The 25,050-nt window shown below is 40.3% G+C and overlaps 1 protein-coding gene across 10 annotated transcripts in view; it reads right to left on the reverse strand.

Annotated features, from left to right (window-relative positions):
• The window catches only part of PDE1C (phosphodiesterase 1C), a 417,412-nt gene that overhangs the window by 164,864 nt on the left and 227,498 nt on the right, over nt 1-25,050 (reverse strand). For all 10 annotated transcript variants that reach the window (XM_069007856.1, XM_069007860.1, XM_069007858.1 and 7 more), the window contains exons 5-10: nt 14,832-14,945; nt 13,942-14,124; nt 11,676-11,742; nt 8,387-8,503; nt 6,356-6,496; nt 1,033-1,133 (exon numbers count right to left, since the gene is read on the reverse strand). In XM_069007856.1, coding sequence (XP_068863957.1) covers nt 1,033-1,133; nt 6,356-6,496; nt 8,387-8,503; nt 11,676-11,742; nt 13,942-14,124; nt 14,832-14,945 — 723 coding nt within the window. The remainder of the gene's footprint in view (nt 1-1,032; nt 1,134-6,355; nt 6,497-8,386; nt 8,504-11,675; nt 11,743-13,941; nt 14,125-14,831; nt 14,946-25,050) is intronic.

A 25,050-nucleotide genomic window follows, 5' to 3' on the forward strand; every position in this document is an offset into this window, starting at 1 on the left:
GTATATTTTCATCCTCTGACACTTTACACCCTCTGATGTCCAATGTTAGAAAAATTGAATTATGACTGTCCTTCCTTGAATATTTTTATAAGTATTTGGAAAATACAGCAGATCCCTAATTCCTGTATGCATGAAGTTGTAAGAAGAGTAGTGTGGCTTCACCCAGAATAGAGATAGAAACTTCTTTCTCCATTCACAGTCTTTATTGTGCATACGTGTGCTTTATCCTAGAAACCATTGTTGATGCACATCATGATTCAGCTAACACACTACAGACATGTTTTAATTACAGACGTAATCTAATTTAGTTACAATGTTAGAAATGCCCAAGTGTGTAGTGTCAGCCGAAGACATTTAGACATTTTGTCATTGCTACCAATACCTTCCTATTGTCAAAATAATACACAGATATTAGATGCCCAATTATCACTGAAACTAGAGACTTCATAATCTTTGCACAATTCTAAATTTTGCTGCCATCTTCATCTTATTTTCCTCTCTTCCACCAACACCAGTCCAGTCTAGTTTGTGATCAGTTAATTACTCTCTAGCAATTTATGATGCTTTAAACAAATATTTCCCCATTCAAGTAAAAATAGTATGTGTAGTGTTTGTGTCCACTGATGAATGCAACAAACATGGCTGAATGCCTGATTTATTTTGTTAATGTTTAATTCTTCAAATTCAACAAGGAGAAAAAACTGTAAAATTATAGTATCTCCTTCAAAACTTCATCAAAGTACATCACTCTATACAGCCATTTGTCTTTGAAAACTTTACATGGAAATATTTTTGGACCTTTCCTTTTCCTGGTTATTGATATGAAACAATGCTCAGGAATCTAGAATACATGCATTCTATTATGAATGTTTGAGCAAGAGAAAATTAAATGTAACCTGAGGAAGTGAACTTTCCTCCTGTAACACTTGAAAGCATAACTTCCTGCACTTTTCTAAAATGGCTATGCTGTTATTCTCCAAAGGTTTCCCCCTCCATTTCCCAACCCTTCATCACGATTTACAGTGGCCTCACCGTGTCTGGATGTGAAAATTGTTGGTGGTTCCAGTGTGCTCATAGTCATGTACTGCAGCTGCAAAAATCATAGCGAAGATCTCCAGCTCTGTCAGCCAGTGCTGAAAAGAGATTACAGTACAATCAGATAAATTGTAATTTTCTCAGGTTTTTGTCTTCTAAGATAAGTTATTTATCCTCTGTTGACAGTCAGTGTAGCATGCATACTTTTCCCCTGCAGCCTGTCAACTGTTTTAAAGCAAACTTCTCTGGTTGATACATAAAAGCCAAACCAGTGTTCATCCTGGACCTTCATCTAAATAAATTGAACTCAGCAAAATTGTTTCAGGAGCTAATTAGGCTTAAGGCATAGCAAGGGGAAACATATGCCCTTCTGAAAGAGCAATGTTTGAAGAAGACAAACAAGGAAAACTCAAGAAAATCAAGGTTCATCAAGGGGAACTTGATGATATATGTGCAGGTAACCACATATTTGTATTTGTATTTTCAGTTCAGTTTACCTGAGTAGCAGAGACTCAGGTACAGAAGAATGACACTATATTCCAGTAAACTAAAAGTCTTTGTCACTCACTGAATCATGAGGAGAACAAGGAAGATACCCTCAAAAGATGTACATCTTGTTATTTATTTATTACTTTTAAAAACACTTGAGAAAGCCCTGAAGTTTGTGGGTTTTTTCCTAATTCCCTAGTCAACGCCTTTTTACAGTGCTTAAGTCCCTTTTGCCTTAAATTTATAAATTATTCAGATGGTTTTAATAATTTTTATCTGAGTCAATAAATCGTTTTATTGTCTGGTTTTCCACTGGTAGCCCACAAGGAGTGTTGTTAACATCAAGCACTTTGGAGTCAAAGGTTTTAGACACTGTAGATGCTGTAAATATTTGTATGAAGTGCTTAAATGTACTGCATTTAGAAAAAGCCTTTACCACAGTGATTGCCAGATACTTCTGTAACACCTCACTGTCAACCTGAAAACATTTTGACAGGCATTCATATACAAACTGGCTTTTAAGTCAAAGCCTGGCAAAGGCACTAAGGCCTCCAAAATCTGTTCTAGACATCTACTATAGCTCAGGGACCACCACTGGTGTGTTAAGCATGTGCAGGGAAGCACAGGCAATAACAGTGGGACTCTGCACACAGAAACCTGTCTAGCTCTTTATCTGCATTTCACAGTCATCTCTGCAAAACCAGTAAAGAATGGAGCAAGTCTCAGTATTAAAGATTCTCTTACATTAAAGATGTAGTTTGAAAATATAGCACAGAGATATTTTGCACAATGTTACTGACTATAATAAAGGTAGTTCTTGGTTTGGGGTTTTTTCTTTTTGTTTGGTTTTTTTTGTTTTAGAATAAGAGAGAGAGGAGGGTGAGAAGTGCAAGAAACTATCAGAAACAGAAACTACACTGCTTTCTCATATCTACACAATTGATCCAGGACATAACTAGAGAGCACTGATGGTTGAGAAGTGTCCAATTTTGTGTCCAGGTGTGACTTGTGAATAAGGAATGATTTCCAAATGATTACGAACATTAATTCAACGTTCAAGCAACAATTTCTGGCAACTGCAATGGGGGGAACAAATGGAACTAGGGTTTCCAGGCTACATGTCTAGATCTGGACTTTCATTGCTAACTGTGGTCTGCCATTTCTATAAAGGAGAGACTGCAAATGATAGAAAAGAATCAGGGCACAAATGCTCAGTAATAGCCAGAGCAAGCCTGTATTATGCATGCAGAACTCATCCAGGACACATTCAGCTAGTCCAACACATCCATTTCAGACCTTCCAGACAGCATCTGACAAGTCCCACACTAACAAGATCTCATGACCCAAGTCTTAAAACATCACTAAGGCAATGAGTCTTAGTGTTTGAGGTCTCCTACCTTGTCTCTTAAGACACATACAGGAAAAGTGCTGACTTGCATACCTTATCAAAGCATTACTTGTTGAACAATTTTGGGTAATGTAGGTTTCCAAATAGGGTGTATTAGATCTTACTATTAGCAGTATCTTGTATTAGCAGTATTAAGTATCATAACAGCATTTGAGGAAGATCACTCAATAAAACTGGAATTACAGCTGTGAACTGTTGGTAATACATAAAGCAGTGTAAGTAGAACAAAGTCAAAATAGGCCTGTGAGTAACAGGAGGGAAGTAATTGGAACATATCACTCTCTTTTTTCCTGCCACCAACCTTGCAAGAGAAAGCAAACAAGACAGCAAAGAGACTACAGAGAATGGATGCAATCTCCATCAAAGTGCTGACTTTACATTTCATTGCTTTGTGGTGGATTTCATCTTGGAAAAAGCTAATTTTTAAAGAACAAAGCCATCAAGAACATCAGGGAACTGCCACAAAAGATGAAAAGAGCAAGGAAATGTGAATGGTTTTGATTTCTAAAGGGCTGACAAAACCAATCTAGAATAAAACCCTATCAAACTTTATGTGATGGTAGGAGGTCAGAAATGGCCAGGGGTAAAAGGCATGAAATACCAAGTATTGGCTTCCAGACTGAAAAAAAGAGGGCAAGGAAGCATGACTGTCTTTAAAAAATATACAATAAATGTGAAGCATTAGCTACTAGGGTGGCTCATTTGCATGTAAACAAAAGGATTGATGTATATAGAAAGAAGAAGGAAGAGGAAAGAGTAGTGTTTCCAAATCTAACAAAAAAAGAATGCATTTCCAAATTGCTACAATGTAAGTAATTAACTAGTTTCCTTCCCAAGAGTTTCTGAACTTTTATTCAAAAGTAGATATTATTTTCAAAGCTTATGATGATCTGCTTATTAATAACAATAGACTAGTGGAGAAGATGATCTCATTTCCCTTTAGTACTAAAAGATGTGACAGAAGTCTTTCACAGTTTTTCAGGTCTGCTGCAGGAAATATTCTCCTGTAATTCTTGTCAGTATCAGAGGAGAAAGTCTTAAGCTTTACAATTTTCCCATCATTGTCCAGGTTAAAAAAGAAATAATGGTATTTACAAACAGTTATAAAGATTAATCAGAAAACAAAACCAAAGAAAGTAATAATCAGAGCTGAATTACAGAGTTTAATAAAGGAAGAAATGAAATGAGCAAAAAGTGTGTCAGCTCTTGGAAGCTGTTCCTGCACATCATGCTTGTATGCCAATCCTCTATGAGATAAACATGAGACTAATTCCAAATTCTCTTTCAACATTTTGTCTATGAAAGAGCCAAAAACATTGTAGTTCATACAGTAAAGTATAACAAACTAACTCCAAAGCATCATTCTGAGGGAAAAAATAACAGGAAAATTAACGAAATTTCAGGAAATGAGAGGGAAGAAAGATTTAATTGAAAAGAAAATAAAACAAAAATGAGGGATGAAACAAAACTCTTCAGAGAGTTAATAAATAAAGGGGGCATGACAAAGGCAAATGAACCTTTGTCATGTGTTGTTTCTGAATGTGTAAAGACAAACCAGAAACCTGTTTCTTACATTTAGGACGAGAATAAATTTTAACAATATAGACTATTTTTTTAAAAAAAGCATTTTTTTCCACATTACAAATAACTAGTTAGCAAGAAAAATGAGGGGTTTTTTTCTACTTTTGTATATAATTTTTTCACAAGTAGTTTTCATCCCATTGGTGAAGAATTAAACCAATGGCCCTAACACACTTCTCAAAGCAAAGTCTTGTGTTCCAGCATGCCCAGGTTTCTTGCATAATTATTGTAGAAGTGATGAACTAAAGAACTATATATACTACAGTAATGATAACATACTGATGTGAGCAAATCCTGGAAAGAGGAAAATGCCCCCTACGTTTCTTTACTGTGTGTGAACATACTATGCATGTAAGAAGCTAGCCCTGCTGTGAGCAGGACATTAGGACTGATGACTGTAGATACAAAAATGCTGCTAGCAAGGATTTTCTTGCTATTTTCTAAGTCCGTGAGAGACTTTTCTCTCTCGCAGAAGAGGTAGCAGAGTTATGTAAACAACCAAGCCACCTGCAACCTTGAAAAGTCTTGTTTATGGTATAGTAGAAAAAAACTTTGACAATGGATGTTTTAGGATTTTAGCCAATCACCCCAAGGGGTGGCTGATCCTTTGTCCAATTAGACTATGAAGAAAAAAGTCTATAAAAGAGTTTGTAAAATAATTCAATCAATCAATCTTGCTGCACAATTCCTGCCTGCTGGATCTTCTCTCCTCCTCCCTATGGCTGCGGGACACGGTGACATACCCAAGGGCCCAGGCCTGCGGTAATAGATGACCTCTAGGGTCATCATTTCTCATTTTCGAACTACATTAATCTGTGCACTTTGAGATTGGTTGTATAGTTCAGGAAATGGTGTTGTAGGGTTTAACGAATCATTCTAAGAGGTGGATGGTCAAAGGACCAATAACCTGAACCAGGTTATATAAACGAGTTTGGAACTTAATAAATAATTCAATTTCCTCCTGGATCAAGGTCTGTGTCGTTTTCTTGCCATCCCACAGCAACAGCAGATTCACACTAAATATCTGTGGCAGAGTGAAAACCAAGGTTGGGTTTCTCATTTATCCTCTTTAGACCACTGTTAAAAGAGTTATCAACAACTTCACTTACCTTCTATTTCTAAATAACCCCAAGTCTTTACCTTTATTAGCCCAGCCATATCAAATTAAGTGTGTCTACAGTGTATACAGGTTCTACTGTGTGTCCTGGGTTGCAGTGTATTCTATTAACATCCTCATGAGCTGTTGAAACCAGGTGGGGCAGTGTTTCCTTGCCTCCTCCCCCTGGACTTTCTGTTAATGGCCCATCAATGCCATGCCACATGACTCACAGATAACTCCCTCCAGACTATCTTCTGTTAATGAGCCTAATCAACGCCTGGCCTCATGACTCATTATCCCATTGTGAGATGCTCCACCCAGAGGGAGGAACCAAGCATTCCATCCTGGATATAATCTGAGATTCTGAACACCAGAGACTACCTTCCCACTGGATTTCCAGAGGACAGGAGCTACATAGCCACCACTAGACCTTCTGAGGAAGAGCAGACCCTTTCTACAGGATCACCGCATCAGGAGGACTGCAGCCACCATTCTACTGGACTGCTACCACCACCCTGATTAACAGGGTGTCAGGTAGTATCCTGACTCTGTCAGTTTAACCCAGTGTTTCCTGCCTTTGGGGGTTTTTTTCCTTTTATTTCCCTATTAAATTGTTATTCTGACTTGGTGTCTCCCACTAGCTTGTTTTCAAACCAGTACACTGTGGATAATCATAATCTCACTATTAAGCAAAAACTGTAGTAAACTCACAATATATTCAGGATGCCAAGTCTTTTACTTACCACCATGCCTGTCTTGAAAAGGAGGTGATGGACTGTCTGTGTGACATCTGCAGCATGCATTAGGTTGTGATACGGATTTTTGTGTTTACTGTAGCCAACCTCCAGAGCTTCCACAAAAGACACCAAGGCAGAAATGGGAATCTAAGTAAAGCAGAACAGAATTGAAGGGAAAAAAAACCAAAACCCAAAAAACTCCAGCTTTGATGGATAGTATTCACATGGGAGTATTTCGATAAGAGGTTCTCAAAGAGCCATCTGTACTTCACAAATAAAATGCTAGAACATCTGAAACAGTCACTCAAGAGAGTGAATTCAGGTTACTACTTCAAACTGGTTTTTTCATCCATAATTACATTACAGGCGAGTCATTTCCACAGATAAATACACAGAAATAAGCATACTATGAAATGTTGTCTGAAACACACATAGAGTACAAAAACTAGGAGCAACCACTTGATAGATTGCCCATGGAGAAATACTTCTAAATAGATTGCAGGCAACTGCCTGTTACCCTCACAATCTCGCTGAATATATCCCTGATTACTATTCACATTCAAGATTTTCTAATGAAACATATCATATAGCAAATCTTAGATACTCTAAGAGGACTATCATTTATCAGACCTCTGGGTTTTCCCAGCAAAATTCAGCCTGCCTGTCCTGTGGGATTGCCATGTTTTTCTAACTCCAAGAGTAACTGAAATTACCTAAGAAAATGCAATTCAGGGGATTTCTAGAAAGGAGACTATGCAGGTGGTAACATAAGCAACTGGCAAGATGGGTTCTTGAGTTTCATCTGGTCAGACAGGAAATACATTAAATGCTAAGGTTTCCACCTAAAAGATCACTGCTTTTCTCCTCTTAGGTACATATAAGCAGAGGATTCAGTTATGACCAGACATCTTGATATCTCATCAGGCATAGGCAGTTCCTGAAGAACTATGGGATCTAGACACCTGTAAACTCTTTCCAGTAAAAGTGAGTGGGAACCCCTGGGAAATGGAAATGTCAACAGTAGAAGGGACAACAGAGTATCTGCATGGGGAGAGTGGTCAAGAACTGAATGGCAGTGTTTCCTGTTCAAAGTTGGAGGAAACCTCTGTAACAGTTACAAAATTATAGAATAGTTTGGGCTGGAAGGGACTTTTAAAAGTCACCTAGTCAACCTGGCCCTGCAATGAACAGGGACATGTTCAACTAGACCAGGTTTCTCAGAGTCCAATCTGATCTTGAATGCTTCCAGGGATGGGGCACCTACCACCTCTCTGGGCAACCTTTTCCAGTGTTTCACCACTCTCACCATAAGAAAATCTTCCATATATCTAGTCTAAATCTATCCTCTTTTAGTTTGAAATCATTAGCCCTTGTCCTACTGCAACAAGCCCTGCTAAAAAGTTTTTCCCCACCTTTCTTATAGATCCCCTTCAACTACCACAAGGCTGCAATAAACAATCCCCAGAACTTTCTCTTCTGCAGGCTTAACAACACTAACTCTCTTGGCCTCACAGGAAAGGTGCTCCAGTCCTCTGATAATTTTTGTGACTCTCCTCTAAACCGGCTCCAACAGGTTCATGTCTTTCCCGTCCTGAGAACTCCAGACATGGATGACCTGGATGCAGTATTCCAAATGGGGTCTCATGAGAGCAGAGTTGGGAGCAGAATCACCTCCTTTGACCTGCTGGCCAATCTAATTGGAATGAATTTGAATTTGCTTTCATAGTCTCTTGTTCTCTTTTGGGCCTGCATGCTTGAGGGTCCTATAAAGCTCAGGAAAATGATACCATCATTCTCAGAGGATAAAATGCAGTATTTCCCATGGATTTCATTTGGAACCCCACCTAGTTCATGGTGCTCCATTGCAACTGAAAGTACTACTTAAATCATATCTGGTCTTGCTTATTAGGGAAAGTGCAATGTTCACAAATTCTTCAAAGATGACTAAAATTGCATTTTAAATTGGAAAAACCAGGATGAGAGGGAAGTTGAACAAAATTCAAGATGAATGAAGATAGCCATCTTCTAACTACTGACCTTGAAACGGTTGATCAGATCGTAGCGTGTGAGAAGTTCATAGAAAATGAATTTCAGTGCATGATCCCCACTGGCATCATTTAGTGCAAATACATCAAAGGACCACTTGTCTACATTCTGCAAGAGCAGATAGAAAAGACAGTTAATATGGTCATCCCTTTTACCATGATAATTCAGTTTCCTCACTTTCTCTTACAATTTGAGAATTACAGTAGTAATATAAGTGTATCGTTTCTTTTTTAATAAATTCTTCAAATTCATTTAACCAATGCAGAATCATCTGTGTACTTACAGTATCAGTATTGTGTGATTTGTGTTTAAGAAGCTTCCATTAAGAACAAGTATGCTGTTTGTTTATTCTAAACATGGCAATTCTCTACACCAGAATTTAATCACCAAAGGATGAATCCTAAAAGACAAAAATCCTGTTTTGCTTTAGTACCTGAGACATTGAGATGGCCCTATTTGGGCTGACATGATACATTAAGTGCTAACAATTATATAAAAATCCAACAGAATTTATAACAGAAGAATAAATATCTAATTCCGATTGGGAAAACTATAGTCAGCTGTAAATTACATACTAGTGCTGCAGGCTGGTAAGTCAAGAGATCAAGGAGAGGAGGTTCACTTCTCAGCTCATATAGTTAGAGTTTAAGGTCTAACCTTCTTGCAGAAGTTTGAGCTCAAAACTCAAATTTTAGGGAAGTCTGTGGGAGGTGACAGCACTTGTTATCTAGCAAGAGATGAAGAGAAACACTATTTCTTTCTAAATGCTCAGTTTCCTAGCTTTCTGTCTCTTCTTAACCTTGGGGACTTCTTAGAGAAGTCAACAAGCAAATTCAGGGAGAGATGTTATTCTGCTCAACATTAGTGGAAGGCATGACATTTTTGTAGCCACGGGTAAGCAGAAGTCTATACTGCAGGCACTGTAAGTGACTACCGGTTCTATGTTCATTACCTGTGTATTAGCTAGCCTAGAAAATATTCCTGTGATGGCATGGGCATCAGAAAAGGCTGAAAAATTAAATTCTAAAGCACGTAACTCCTATGGCATTAATGTGAAGTTCTGTCTCTAGCACTAGACTGATGAATGGCAGATCACCACAGCATACTCTGTAAATTAACATACTTCCTTATTCAAACATGTCTGTATGAATGGTTAGTTTAGCCACTATTCAAATGAAAGACAAGGCTGATTGTCCCTTTTGTGGCAGTCAGTCTTATATCTTCACACCCATGTCATACAGAAAGGCAACAGACCACTGCAGTAGAAAAATTAATAAAAAATATATATAAAAAGAGAGACTACACAACCGATTTTAAAAAATGCCAAACTTTTCATCCACTGAAAAAGTGAGACAGATCTAGGACTTGCACTAAAGTCTGCATTTTTTTGCAGAAGCTGCATTATTTCATTGTTTTATTAAAACCTACCTCTGTCAAAAAGCTGTGATTCCACAGCTTTGGTTTTTTAAGTGAAGATGTCCTCTTGACCACAGCAGCAAAAATGAGAATGTGTAGTTAAAAAAAAAGCTTTTTTTGACTTCATTTCATCTCAATCCTTGTCCTTATTAGCATGACTCTGAGGGGAATATTGATTATGGCAATCCAGAACAGCTGAAGACGTGTGTATGGTACACTCTTACACCCTTTTGCATGCTTAAATCATCAGGTCATTTTACAGAGCACACTAAGCAGTCAGGTAGCTGTAAGGGATTTTGACTTGACCTTACTGGACTGAAGCAAGCAACAAAATACATCATTTTCAATGGAGGAGATGGGACTGAGAAATTTAAGATGAAATATTCTTTTTAAGAGAGAAGACTTGACAGAATCATACAACTTCCTGTGTTGGAAAGGACCCACAAGGATCATCAAGTCCACCTCCTAGTCCTTTACAGGACATCCCCAAGAGTAACGCCATGTGCCCGAGAGCATCGTCCAAATGCTTCTTGAACTCCGTCAGGTTTGGTGCTGTGACCACTTTGCTAGGGACCCTGTTTTGACTTCTTCAAAGTAACTCCCATTTCAACTAAATCCATTACCAAACCCAAAAACATCCCGGCAAAGACATGTTCTCAAAAGAGTTTTGGAAAAAAATATATTCTAGAGCGTAGAGTGACTAGGTAGGTGCTATTTCACTCTAAGCAAAATTAGTCAGTTACTTTGTTGTTATTGGTTTGTTGAAACTTACTCTAACATGATCGCTTCTTTTTACAACTTAATCATTTGAAAACATAGAAAGAAGGGAGGAATTCTATAAGGCTTAAGTCAACTGAGAGTAGGTGATGGGTCTTCAACTGTCTTGTTACTGCGGAGGAACTCAGGAGAAGAGGTACCATTATAGATGCGTTCCCTCATAAGCTGGCAGTGTAGTTGCAAAAGAACACATAATTTAGAATTTTCAGGAGTGAAGCTAGCACGTGTCAATATGCAGTTGGAAAAAGATGTGGGTGGACACTTCGATTCTGTATATGAAAGGCATGTTTGATCATTCTTCTTGCAATTCCTCCATATCTTTTGATGAGTTCTACTATCCAAAATGAAAAGGATACCCTAACTGTAAATCTTTCCAATGTGGAGAAATGCTGCAAGATGTCTTAATGAATTTTACACTTAATATCCCTGTATATTGCCCTACTGTATCACCTTTTTTCACCATTGCATGACGTGGTTGAACCACATGCAACATGTAGTCTGCAAAGCTGCGGTATAGGCAGCTGGTTGCTAACTTCTGTTTGTAGGCTTGATAATTCCTGCCTAAGTCAAGAATCTTGCAATTGTCCCATGGATTAAAGCTTTGTTTATTCTTCAGACTACTTCTGACTAATTGTTTTCACTCTGAAATCTCAAAAGTCACAGAAGGGTCCACATTCATAAACTGATTGTCACTTTGAAGACCTGAAGCTGAACAATGCAAGAAATTCCCTTCTCTCACAGCAACGGATCCTTTTCCTTCTCCATCTCTCTCAATCTGTGTTTTCTTTCTTCCCTGTGGGATGTTGTGATTGATTCCTAAATCCTCCTTTTAATCACTGTAATCTAGAACAGAATTGAAACCTTCACACCTGAAAATGGCCACAGTCTTGAACTCTATTCTTTCTTTTATTGCAAGGATAATCCCTTAGGCCAGTTAAATGATTAATGTATGGGAACTAACTAAATGTCAGAGAGCAGGAAAGGCCAAGTACTAAGATCGCCCTTATCATGTCAAATATCACAGTATTATTTTGATGCTTTGTACAGACCCCCCTCCCCCCCTTCAATACCTTTTTATTGGGATTACCTTTAGCACTCCAATTACAGCTGGTGGGTAGCTCAAGCCAACCATATTTGAAGTACGCCTGTACATTCTACCAAGATGAAATAAAGCAACACATAAATAGAATTAAATGAAACAAAGCAATCAACAAAACTCATAAAGTAACAGACCATTACAGAAGACCTTATTTAGCCCAGAAAACTCTTACTGGAATATGGACCTTCTTTCCTTCCATTTTGTTCCTAACTTGCCCAATATTCTCTGTACTATTCTTATTGTATAGCCTAATTTGAGACTATACACTTCCCAGTATCTCATATCTTGGTTACCCAGCCAAACATGACAAAGAATTTGCCAATATCAGGTCTTCATCAGATGGAAAGGCTACACTCAACTAAATAAAATGTTCTGCATTTTCCACTGCACATAACTGTACTGACTTTTCAGTTCCCCATGTCCTTGCTGGCCCACATGCAAGCTAATTCTGAACGTACCAGAAGCCATTTGTATGCAGTGAATCAACTTCAGTGTGATACAGCTGTTACTTTTGTCTGCATGTTTTCAAGATTAGTATAAAACCTTTTGGGTGCTTGCCATATGTGTGTTTCAGGAAGTGAGAGAGAAAGAACAAGGCAATAATCAACATCTGTAACCATATTAATCAAAGTATGTCTGTACCAGATTTTAAACTTGATTAGAAAGTATATTTTAAACAGATTATAAAGTATGTACAAGTTTTTAAACTTGTTTTCAGGACACGCTGTGTTTGGATTTGGTGAATGCAGAAACACTGTCATAGCCAGAATGCCTTTCCACAGGTCACCCTTTTTTGCCCTAAAGCAAAAGGAGATGATGGAAAGCCCTCTTCTCCCATCTGAAATGATCCTATGCAAAGTCTTCCTTCACTGCCATTTTAATTTGTCATCTTCTGCACTCAGACCTGAAAAAAATCATTCCCCTTTGGAGACTTACATTAATCCATTCCCCAAATCACAGAATTTCTTATCCCTTTCTTTCTCCAGTCAGAAGCTCCATAGCATTCTCTTAAGAGACAATTGAAGCAGAACCCCTTTCCCCTAGCTCAGGAGAGTCACAACCCTCTTCCAATGTTATATCTGAACACTTCCTTCCACTTCCTGCTTTGGGTCACAGTGATCCAGGTCAGCTGGAAAACAGCCTACTGAGCCAGCTTTCTGCATTTACTTCCTTGTTGAGCAAGTCCCCCACTGAGAGTGAGGGTTAATTCAAAAGTAGCCTGTCAAACCTTGGAGAAACCAGTGCCAAGGATAAATGAGAAGTTTAGTCTTATTACGGTTTGCTGCCACTCTTAACACATGTACAGTAACTTTGGTGCACAGATAAAAATATTGGCTATAGTCATGATGAAGGAGACTTCTGTGTGGAAGGAGACTGTCTGATACGCACAACCTCCTGCACAGAGGGCTGTTAGGCTGTGAGTGCAATTCTGATGAACAGTGAAAGGTGCTCTGCTCTTCTATTCCTGACTTGAATTTTGCTGTTACAAAATTACCCCAGAGATCTGAGAGCCGGTGTCTAATGACTGCTGACAGTTTCATATGCACCAGCCCTCCTTCAAGCTTGAACAAAGAAGGTCAGTGAAGAGTGGTTACTTGATAAGAAAAGGTAAGATTGGAAGTGAGTCCAAATTGAAATGAATAAATGTTTTAAAGAGTTCAAAATTAAAATCAGTTTTAGCAACAGGTTGTGATGAAAATCACAAGAGGGAAGGCTGAGAGGACTCAATGGCTTTTTGGAAATCCTCATTGAGCTCCAAAATTTTCACATCACTTTTGATCTAGAATTCATTCCAATAATGCTATGGTAAAGGATTTTGTTCTGTATCTTAGCACTTCTTCATAAAAAAGACTAGACCACAGAGGTAAACAGAAGCAAGGGAGAGTTTGATCTGTCCAAATTTTAAATGCTGCCACTCCTGACCTAGAACTATGCAGAAGCGCATATTGTCTGTCAAAATTATGCCAACTGTGCTACTATATCTGTACTATAGTAAGAACAGAGGACTAGGTATTGTTTCAGTTTGCAATCTTTTAATGAACCCTGAGTTTTGAGGTGTTACCCAGATCTGTGTAGAAACATTAACAGAAGCACATTGAAGTGTTCTTCATTCAGTAGTCTTCTACTAGGGCTCTGAGGTCTTCTGACCTAAGGTACTCCCCTCCACCTCCTGTCATTGTGCCATCACACACGACAGATGCAATCTGCAGTACCTGGGCAGTTACTAGAACAAAGTAATTACATGATAGTTTACCTTTCCACAAATATCCCAGCTTGCACTGCATGGACGATACTCCTGAACCGGGGTTTTTCCTCAGTCCTTCTGAGCATCATCCCCATTTGCCGTGTGAAGGTAGAAGCCAACCAGTCACGGACCTCTGAGGGCACAGAGTCAGACTGGATATCACTGAGCTCATCTTCCGTGTCCAGTAAGCGCCTAGAAGGATGAGGAAACAGAAGGGTAAATAGACTTCCTTTGAGAGCACTACAGTATTATTAACAAAAAAGAAACTCACATATATTCTAATTAAAGCAGCTGTTGAAAGTGTTTGATTCATCAGCCCTAATAAAACACAATAGTACAAATCTTCAACTGTTTGTTTATTCTTTTACATGCTTACATTTCACATTGTAAAATTCACTACAAGGCTGAGAAACAAGAAGTATCAGCCTTCTGAAGCACAACTATATAATCATCTACTGACATCACATCTTCAGCTTATCAATGTTTCTGAACCTTCTGCTTTCAAAGGTAATTTATGGTCATTTCTAGGAATTTCTATTTTCTGGGTTAGTAGCATACAGTCGTCTACATTATTTACTATCGAACATTTTTCAGAAGAAATAGATGAGTAGAAATTTAGAAACTGTCAGAAGAAGTGGAACACAGTTACTATGAATACATTTATCTGAGAAAAAGTATATTACATTTATGATTGGTTTTGATCTCCTTCCTTGTCCCAGGAAACTTGAAGAATCTTTTAAATGAAGGATTGAAGATCTGTACTACACAGAATACAATATTCTAAAGATTTAAACCATATTGCCTGTCAGTAATAAATCTTGGCTCAAACAACTTTCACAGTTGACATGTAAATTACAACTGGTGCTAGATATGAGTGCTGATGTCTGTAGTTAGCTCACCTAGTTTCATCAATGTATACTGACTCAAGAACAGTTGCCGCATATTCCAAATTCTTCTTTAGATCTACAACTGAAGCTTCGCCTCTCTCTAATTGCTTTACCAAAGACCGCAATCTAAAGAAAAGGAAAACAAAAATCTGATTAGTATAAATCAAAATAGGTTGAGAGTGAGCGTACACATCTTGACAGGTGAAAACTTTTGGAAGTCTAAAGTTTTTTGAAGCTACATACGTGAAAGCAACAAAAATGACTTTTCAAAGATCAGTTACAATGATGGCAGTCAAATATATGTAAGTCCATGAGTTATCACAGAATCATACAATCACAGAATGATAGAATATGCTGTTGGAAGGGACCCATCAGTATCATTGAGTCCAGCTCCTGACTCCACCCAAGATACTCCAAGAATCACACCATATGCCTGAGAGCATTGCCCAAAGGCTTCTGAACTCAGACTCGAGTCCTGTCACTAATCATGAGAGTGAAGACATCAGTATTTGCCCCTCCATTTCCCCTCATGAGATTGTTGAAGACTGCAATGGGTCTCCTCTTAGTCTCCTGTTCTCCAATCTGAATAGATCACATGGTCTCAATCACGCCTTATAAGGCTTCCCCTCCAGACCTTTCACCATACTTGTGGCCCTCCTATGGACACTTTCTAATAGTTTAATACTTTTCTTATATAGTGGTGCGCAAAGATGCACATGGTACTCAAGGTGAGGCCATACCAGTGCAAAGCAGAGCAGGACAATCACTTCCATTAAACATCTGTCCCTCCCCTACTCACAACTGAAATAAGTGGAAATAGAAATCACTTGAAATTTAACACAGAAGCTAAGAGAGGACAATTTCAATCCAGACATAAGAAGGAACTTCTTGAATAGTATCTGTTAACAAATGACTGTTATTCCTAATGATTGATTGTACACATATGCAAAATTGTATTGGAGTATATTTAGAAACACTGTTGTAGAAATACTATACAAGGGTAGGAAATGCTATGATTTTCATTAGATCAAGCAGCCACCCTTAGACTATCCCATCTATATTAAACAGAATGCACTACTTTTGCATCCAAACAGTAAGTATTACTTCATATGCCTCCTCGTTTCTTCTCCTCATTTCTTTCATATGCCTCCTCTGCAGACTATGGGGAGTCTGCAGATATGACCCTGTAATTAGCTACCAGAAACATTGTACACAAGCCACAGGAGTCAATATTATAGAAAGAACATGACCTTTGGCTCTTCCTGACTTTTATTTAATTGATATAAATATCTGGCAGCTTTACGCTGCAACTCATTCAAAATTCATGTTCAATAACAGCACAGTGAGTAATGGTTGCTTCATGACACCAACATTCTTCATCAAAGAAGATTATGCAATGTACTACGTGCATCAATCATTTAGAAACAGAAGTACAGCTGCTTCTCACAACATCAGCCATTCTCATGTGAAAAAAAATTACACTATCCATTATATCTAACTAGTGCTGATTCATTGAGTCACAGCAGCTGCTCCCAATTAAGTGTACTTTAAGAGCCTGGTGATCATTTGCCTTTAATGTATTCCAAGTATATGGGTTTTTTAATAATCCTAAATGGATTGAAGGGAATCCAGGCAAATTTATTAGCTGAATACTTCTGTTTCAAGGTGGCTGAAATAATCTTGAAATTCAGTCAATTTCACCTCTTGCACTTAGGAACATGATTTAGCAAGAGCTTGGCAGTGCTGGGTTAATGGTTGGACTCCGTGATCTTAGCAGTCATCTCCAAGATCAACTCATTTGTGACAACATTCCTTTGATAGCCAGCTCAAATGGCTTTAAAAAAAATATTAAAAAACAACCACAAACTTTAGAAATTAAAAAATTAGTAATCAGAAGTAGATCTGACTGCATAAAAGCTGGCTTCAGTATACACCCACAAAAACACCAAGAGTTGCTCCTAAAGTTTGGAATATAAACATCTGCTGAACTGAAAGACAAAACCCTGCCTTCTGAGCATCCGCACATTCCTCACTCTTCTCTGGAAAACCACCATAATTATGGGTAAGAAATTCTTACTAAGTTTGAGAAATAGATGTTCATTGTGCAGTGAACTGTATCAAAGAATTCCTACACAGAAATAGATGTGCATCTGCCATCTCACTATAATGTACAAATTTGATAAATCTGATATTCTGGAGTCATATCAGAGTTAGACAGCATGTGCAGACTATCTAAGCATGAGCACATAGAAGGTCTGATAGACACCCCGCAACAGTATCTGCCTGCCTGTTGGGGTGTAAAAAACTGTAAAGCAAATACACAGGATACTTAACACTGTCCAAAAGCATCAGAGCAGACTACATGTGGTTATGTGTGTAATGGATATATGGAGTAGTTTCAGTCATCTGGGTGGACAGATGTGTCCACAGTTTGCATAGCAAATCCCTGAGACCCATTCAAACAGAGGATTGGTGGGAGAGGTACAGCATACACAGGAAGTAACCCAGAAGCTCACCATCTCTTTTTACAAGAGTCAGCAGGTATTATTCATTCCACAGTCTGCCACATCTTAATCTAAGGCTCTGCATATATATAGAATGTATGTACCACTGAGGAAAAGACACAGCCTAGAAAGCCAGTTTAAATAGTAATCCTCAAAATGAAACTAAAAATAGAGTAGCTGGTAGCCTGTGACCCAATGGATTTGTATTAGGCTGGATAGCCATCTTCTGTCACTTCTTTTGTATACAAAAAATGCAAGTCACAACATTCAGAAGAAATAAAAACATGTTTGCAAAGAGCAAACACACAGTACTGCTACACTGGCATTTTTCATCCAAAAAATTTATATGCAGTTTCCCAAGTAATTGCTTTGCCTTGTTCATGTTTCCTGAAATATCCTTCTTCATTTGAATAAAAACATAAACATTAAAAATTTTGAGTAATCAGTTATTTTTTTATTATTAGAAGCATGAAAATGCAACAATAAGTTCAGTGGCCTTGGCAGGATGGTAAAAAGCTTGTTTCAATTCACCTTGAGTCAGATAAACTTTTCACAACATTAGTCAACTATAAGTGAAACCTTAAATAGTTTAGGTTTTCACTTCACATTTATAAATTTCTTCATGCCTATGAAGTCCTGCACCGGAAACTTTAGCAAACTTTGGCTTACTGAATGATTTTCAATAAAACAACAGCCTAGGCACTTCCTCAGCACCAATTCCTGTAAATTACCCTTGTCTCCCTCTCCTGCTACCTAAAACTCTAAAGAATGTGTACTCTTCCAATATGCAAACACTTCCCCCATTCTCAGGTTTTGAACTTTGGGAACTGAATCAGAAAATATAAGCAGTTAAAATGATTGGTCATGTTTTAGGGGTTTTTTTATTCAAGTCAACTGCTTCACCTAGCACTAGCCTTTTATAGAAATCAGGTACACAGATGTTCATGGAAGTCACTGGAGATGGATACCTATGATAAACCAGCTGCCTGTCATATACATCCTCAGGAAAGGGTGCACTGCCTCTTTGATGTGCCTGCCTTCCCCCACTAGTGAGAGAAATGAGCCAGAAGATTATCTTAGGTGATCATTGTGGTTTCAGACAGCTAAGATGAGGTGAGATGACTCATTCCACTGAATAAATGTGAGAGCTGAACAAGGATAAATTTCAGATGTGGGAGAGAAAGAAAGGCTGCTATATTCTTTTTTCACAACCAGCAATCTGCTAATTGGTATTTCCCAAAGCAAACCTTCCTTTTGGCAGACTACTTCTTTTTGAGATGTTAGTGTGAATTAGTTTTTTGGGGACACTGTTCAAACACAATGCAATCACTGAATTTGTAGACAACAACATCCAAAGACAACAAATGAAGTCTTCCAAAATTAAGCATTTTCAAGCCACTGTTGCCTTTTATAAAAAACCAACCTCCAATATAACACATCAGACACAAATCTAACAATTTTTAATTTGCATCTTTAAAAATAGGTACCTGAAATAAATTTTCTATAAATATATTTAACATATAATAAATAGATAACATATGATACATATAATAAAACCATACGCAACAAGATCACCTGCCCTGGACTTCAGAGGAGCAGACTTTGGCCTCTTTGGGGACCTATGTGGTAGAGTCCCATGTGCTAGAGCCCTGGAGAGAAGAGGGGCTCAAGAACACTGGCTAATATTCAAGGATCACTTCCTCCAAGATCAGGAACAATGTATCTCAACAAGAGTACATGGGGCAAAAATGCCAGGAGGCATCCATAGATGGATAAGGAGTTGCTGAGCACCTCAGAGATAAAAAAGAAGTTTACAGAAGGTAGAAGCAAAGACAAGCTAAGGCCCAGTTAGAACTGAGTCTGGCCAGAGATGTCAAAGACAATAGAAAGAGCTTCTATAAGTATGTTGCTAACAAAAAAAAAAAGACTAGAGATAATGTAGGCCCTCTCCAGAAGGAAGTGGGAAACCTGGCTACCTGGATAAGCCTGGAATATTGAGAAGACTGAGGTTCTCAATGAATTCTATGACTCAGTCTTCCACAGCAAGTGGTCCAGCCCAAGTCATGAAAGGCAAATGCAAGGGCTGGGAGAACAAAGATCCTAAGACCACTGTAGGAGAGAATCAAGTTCGAGACCATCTAAGGAACCAGAATGTGCACAAGTCTATGGGATCTGATGAGATTCATCTGTGGGTCCTAAGGGAACTGGTAGACAGTTGCTGAGCTACTATCCACCATATTTGAAAAATTGTGGCAGTCAGGTGAAGTTCTTGATGACTGAAAAAAGGGAAATATAACCTCTACTTTTTAAAAAGGGAAAGTGGAAGACCCAAAGAACTACAGGCAATTCAGTCTCACCTCTGTGCTAGGCAAGATCAAGGAGCATTTTCCTGGAAACTATGTTGGTAAACAAAGAGATGACAGGTGACAACCAACATGGCTTCACTAAGGGGAAATCATGCCTGACAAGTTTGATGGCTTTCTGACAGGACTACAGAGTTGGTGGATGGGGACAAAGCAATTGACATTATCTAACTGGACTTGTGCAAAGCATTCAACACTGTCCCACATGACTTCCTTGTCTCTAAACTGGAGAGACATGGATTTGATGGATGGACCACTCAGTGGATAAAGATTTAGCTGGATGGCTGCACACAAACAGTGGTGCGGTAATGGCTCATTGTCGACATGGAAACTCGTGACAAGTGGTGTCCCTCAGGAATTGGTGTTGGGGCTGACACTGTTCAACATCCTTGTTGGCAACATGAACAGTGGGTTTGGTGTACCCTCAGCAAGTTCATGGATGACACCAAGCTCTGTGGCAGTGCAGTCAATAGGATGGAGGAAAGGGATAATGCCATCCAGAGGGACCTCAACAGGCTTGAGAGGTGGGCCGATGCAAACCTCATGAGGTTCAACAAAGCAAAGTGTAAGGTCCTCCACCTGGGCTGCGGCAATCCCAGGAACACCTACAGGTTGGGCAGAAAAGTGATTGAGAGCAGTCCTGTGAAGAAGGATTTGGGGGTGACAGGTGAGGAAAAACTCAACATGAGCCAGCAGTGTGTGCTCACAGCCCAGAAAGCCAATCCTGGGCTGCATCAAAAGGAGCACAGCAGCAGGTCAAGGGAAGCGATTCCCCCTGTACTCTGCTTTTGAAACACCACCTGGAATACTGCATTCAGTTCTAGTGCCCCCAACATAAGAAGGACATGGAACTGTTGGAACAAGTCCAGAGGGCCACAAAGTTGATAAGGGGACTAGAGCCCTTCCCCTATGAAAACAGGCTGAGAAAGTCAGGGCCATTCAGCCTGGAGAAGAGAAGCTTGCATAGAGACCTCATAGCAACCTTCCATTATCTGAAGGGGACCTACAGAAAAGCCAGAGAGGGACCCTTCATCAGGAATTCTAGAGATAGAACAAAGAGTAATGGGTTCAAAGGAGGGAAATTTGGCTTAGATATACAGAAGAAATTCTTTTTATTGAGGGTGGTGAGGTACTGGAACAGGTTGCCCAGAGAAGTTGTGGATGCTCCATCCTTGAAAGCATTAAAAGTGCAGCTGGAGGGGGCTCTGAGCAACCTCATCTAGGGGAAGAAGTCCATGCTCATGGAAGGGGAGTTGAAACCTGTCCTGGTTCCAGCAAGGACAGGGATGATTTTTTCAGTAACCAAGAGGGAACATGTCTAGAACCTGGAGGTTATTCTGTATCACCTCACATCATTGCTGGGGGAAAAGGGAGTCTTACAGGGTTAAGAGGTCTTTTCTGGTCGGGGTATGGGGCTGCAGTTGGGTCTGGCTCTGCATTGAGCATTTTGCCTGTGAATCATTCTCTCTCTTTTGTAGGCTTTTGTTTTTAGTATTGTTGCTGTTACGGTTTGTTTTCTTATCTAACTGCAGTTTCCAGTAAATTGTTCTTATTTTAACCCATGACCTTTACCTTTTGTACCTCCAGCTCTCCTGTCCAGCCTGCCACAGAGGGCAAGGCAGGAAAGCAAATGAGTAGCAGCATGGTCTGGAGGGTCTCAGTAGACACTTAATTGGGAAGTACCATTCTACCTGCTCTCAAGAGACAGTACATACCACAAGGTAACCTGTGCTTTTACCTGCATGACCACAGAAAGGACATGAGGAAGTGAGATAGAAAACCTACCTCTCCCCTAGCAGCACAGGTGTGTGAGTGGAGAGAAAGGACAACCACCACAGGAAATTCTTCAATGATAAATGCTGCTCCAGTTTCCAGTGGGCAAGTCCTCAGACAGAATGGAAGGGCCGAATGGTATTTCTGATCCTCTTGAAGGGACCTCAAGTTCATATTTACAAGACATGAACAACAACTACTATGACTAGAACTAGAGGGGCCTTGCCTCCAGCAGGAAGAAAGGGACAACTGGATCTATTGGACTGTGTGGATCTGATGGCCTGGTGCATCAGACCTGCAAGAGCATGAGGCTTTAGTTTAGCACACAATGTACCCTGATGCCATCAAGATCTGTAGGGGCAGAATCTAACTCTGTTTCTGGGGTGACAGCTGACAGGATGGGAGCTAAAGTGAGCCTGACAGGGATGAATGGCAAAAACACCCCTTTCTGCTTGACCCAAGAGGCCCTATGTGTCCTTGGTATAGATTAACTCAGGAGAGGGTATTTCAAGGACCCAAGAGGGCATTGTTGGGCTTTTGGGATAGCTGCTGTAGAGACAGAGGAAATTAGACAGCTGAACACTTTGTCTGGTCTCTTAGAGGACCCTTCTTGTTAGTCACACAGGCTCAGGGCGGGGTTTCTTCTCTGGTCAGCGGCAGAGTGATTAAAAAGGATTCTAGGGAGTGCGGCGAACAGGAGCAGGCAAACAGGAGTGGGGCACATCTCTGAGGGCGTGGCGTGGCAGTTTGCGCCACAGTTTGCACAGGCAGGGCGAGCAGGCAGCATTGCAGGATTCCTCCTGCTAGTGGGGTTTTTAGTTGTTTGTTGCAATTTTGTTGGTTGGTTGGTTGGTTGGTTTGGGGTTTTGTTGCTAGTAATGGTTTTTACACAATCAAGGGCTGCAGTTAGTAAAAGTGTATGTAGCCAAACAGAACCCTCTAAGAACGATGCGTCTGTCCAGACACCTTCCTGTGAGGAGTGTTTGAGCTTGTCAATGGTACCAGGGTGCGATGCAAAAGAAGCCTGCCTGCTGTGTGAACAGGTGAATGATCTCCCTTCGCTGGTGGCTGAGCTTAAGGAGGAAGTAGGAAGACTAAGGAGTATTAGGGAAAGTGAGAGGGTAACGCAGTTCTGTGCTCATGGCACAAGCTCTGGCGTGCCCTCGATCAGAGAGAGTCCAGCTACGTTACTTCTGTGCGTTGCAGAAGCGACTTTGGCATCAGGAAAGGTGCTGCTGGCTGAGCTAGCTGGCTTCTTTGCAGAGACACAGCAGGAGCCAATAATATAGGCTCACGTTAGTTTGGAGATAAAGGAAGAGAGAGGCGGTTCTGGTCTGGCTCCTAACAGGTTTATTGTCAGAAGTTTAGCAACCAGAACATGGCAATGATCTTAATCTGGGATCCCGCCAAGAGGCTTTTCCCTCAGTTTTATAGGGGGTTTGAAAACCGCAGGAAAAGGGGAAAACAACCAATGAGTTACAAGCCAGGGGGAGGATACAATTCAACAAGAACCAATGGGGGAAACTGAGAGGCAGGAGTTATAACAAAGAACCAGTGAACAGCCGAGTAACCGAGAAATTTCCCGAACATGTGGAGGCGGCTTGGACCCAGGCGCAGCCCCAGGGCGATGCGGCTTAAGCTTCTGAGCCACCCCTCGATCTACCCTCCAAGTCTGTGTCTTGGGGAAACTCAGTCCAGGGGAGGGCTTGGGATTGATTGGCATCTTGCTGCCCCCGTCCTGCAGTGGGCTGGGTCATAGCAACAAGAGGGAAATAGATCGGTGGAGTTCTGCCCTTTCATCCTTGAGGGAAGCCTGCCAGGAGTCTGAGGACTCCCATGCCTCCCACCGTCAGGCAATAGGAGGACACCTGGTGGATGAAGGGGAATGAAAATGGGTAATAAAAATTCCTCCCGACCCCCATCACCTATCCAGGTGCCACTTCAGAATAGGTATGAGGCCCTGTATCTAGAGGGTCAGCCAGATGTCGCTGAAGGAAATGATCTGCCCAGTGGGCCTCCCAATTACATTTCATTTGTCAGACGGATCACCACCTCTAACATTAAAAAGAAAAGAAGGGTAGTTGTAGTAGGTGACTCCCTTCTGAGGTGAACAGAGGGCCCCATATGTCAACCAGACCCATCCCACAGAGAAGTCTGCTGCTACCCTGGGGCTCAGGTACAGGATATTACTTGAGAGACTCCCTGGGCTGATTCAGCCCACTGATTATTACCCACCGTTGATACTCCAGGTTGGCAGTGATGAGATTGAAAAGAGAAGTGTTAGGGCAATTAAAAGGGACTTTAGGGCTCTGGGTCAAGTGGCCAATAGGCCAGCAGCACAGATAGTGTTCTGCTCAGTCCCTTTGGTGGCAGGGACAAATGACAAAAGGAATAGGGGAGCCCACATTATCAACAAGTGGCTCAAGGGTTGGCGTCATCAGGCAAAGGGTTGGGTTCTTTGATCATGTGGCAACTTTTATGGCACCTGGCCTGCTGGAACCAGATGGGTTCCATCCCTCGGTTAAAGGCAAAAGTTTTCCAGCCCATGAAATGGTGGAACTCATTGGGAGGGCTTTAAATTAGGTTTGAAGGGGGAAGGGAATGCAGCTGGGCTCTCTGGAAGCAGGCCCAAGGTGGGTAAGCCAGAGTTAGGGGTGAAATCAGCAGCCCAGCTGAAGTGCATGTATACTAATGCACGCAGCATGGGTAACAAGCAAGAAGAGCTGGAAGCCATGGTACAACAGCAAAGCTATGATGTAGTCACCATCATGGAAACGTGGTGGGAGGACTCACATAGCTGAAGCAGAAGGAAATGCAAGAGCTGATGAATTGACAGTAGCTGTTGTTAATACCCTGCCTAACATTTTTGAACAAGCACAATTGAGTCATGGGTTTTTCATCAAAATGCGCAAGCACTCATGCAAATGTTTCATCTTTCTAGGGATCAGGCAAAAGCAATCATAAGTGCCTGTCCTGGCTGCCAACTTGTACAGCCTCCTGTTTCAATAGGAGCAGTCAATCTGCAAGGATTGCAAAGCTTGCAATTGTGGCAGACAGATATCACCAAATACCAGTCTTTCAGGAAATTTAAAAATATCCATGTATCAGTGGATACTTTTTCAGGTGCAGTCTTTGCTTCAGTACGTGAAGGGTTCCTCAGCTTCCCAACGTATCTTCTGAACCTCAGGAATTAGAAATCCTTGGTTCTACATATATGACCTTTTGTGTGAAATTTAATTATACAAACAAGAGTCAAATCTTTAATTAAAAGCACATGTCCATGTGCTAATAAAAGGAAATCAATTGCAGCCCTGTTCTGCAAAGTTGCACGTCTGATATCTTTGGTATCTGTTAACATATCACTTAATGCAAGGGAAGTAGCATTGAATTCCTTACTCAGCCAACACCCTAGTCGGTCTAATTGTTTCAGTGCTAATCCTGAAGCAAGTTGTGGTAAAAGAAGAGCTGCTGAGAGCCTTTTTACAGGATCCCAGGGTACAAAATTATCGTTACAATCTGGCTTATACTGAAGAATAGACCTTTTACTTTTATGTCTCATAAAAGAGAGCATTTTTGCACTGGGTGTTAGCA

Source organism: Aphelocoma coerulescens, chromosome 2 (genome assembly GCF_041296385.1).
Source record: "Aphelocoma coerulescens isolate FSJ_1873_10779 chromosome 2, UR_Acoe_1.0, whole genome shotgun sequence".
Taxonomy (NCBI): domain Eukaryota; kingdom Metazoa; phylum Chordata; class Aves; order Passeriformes; family Corvidae; genus Aphelocoma; species Aphelocoma coerulescens.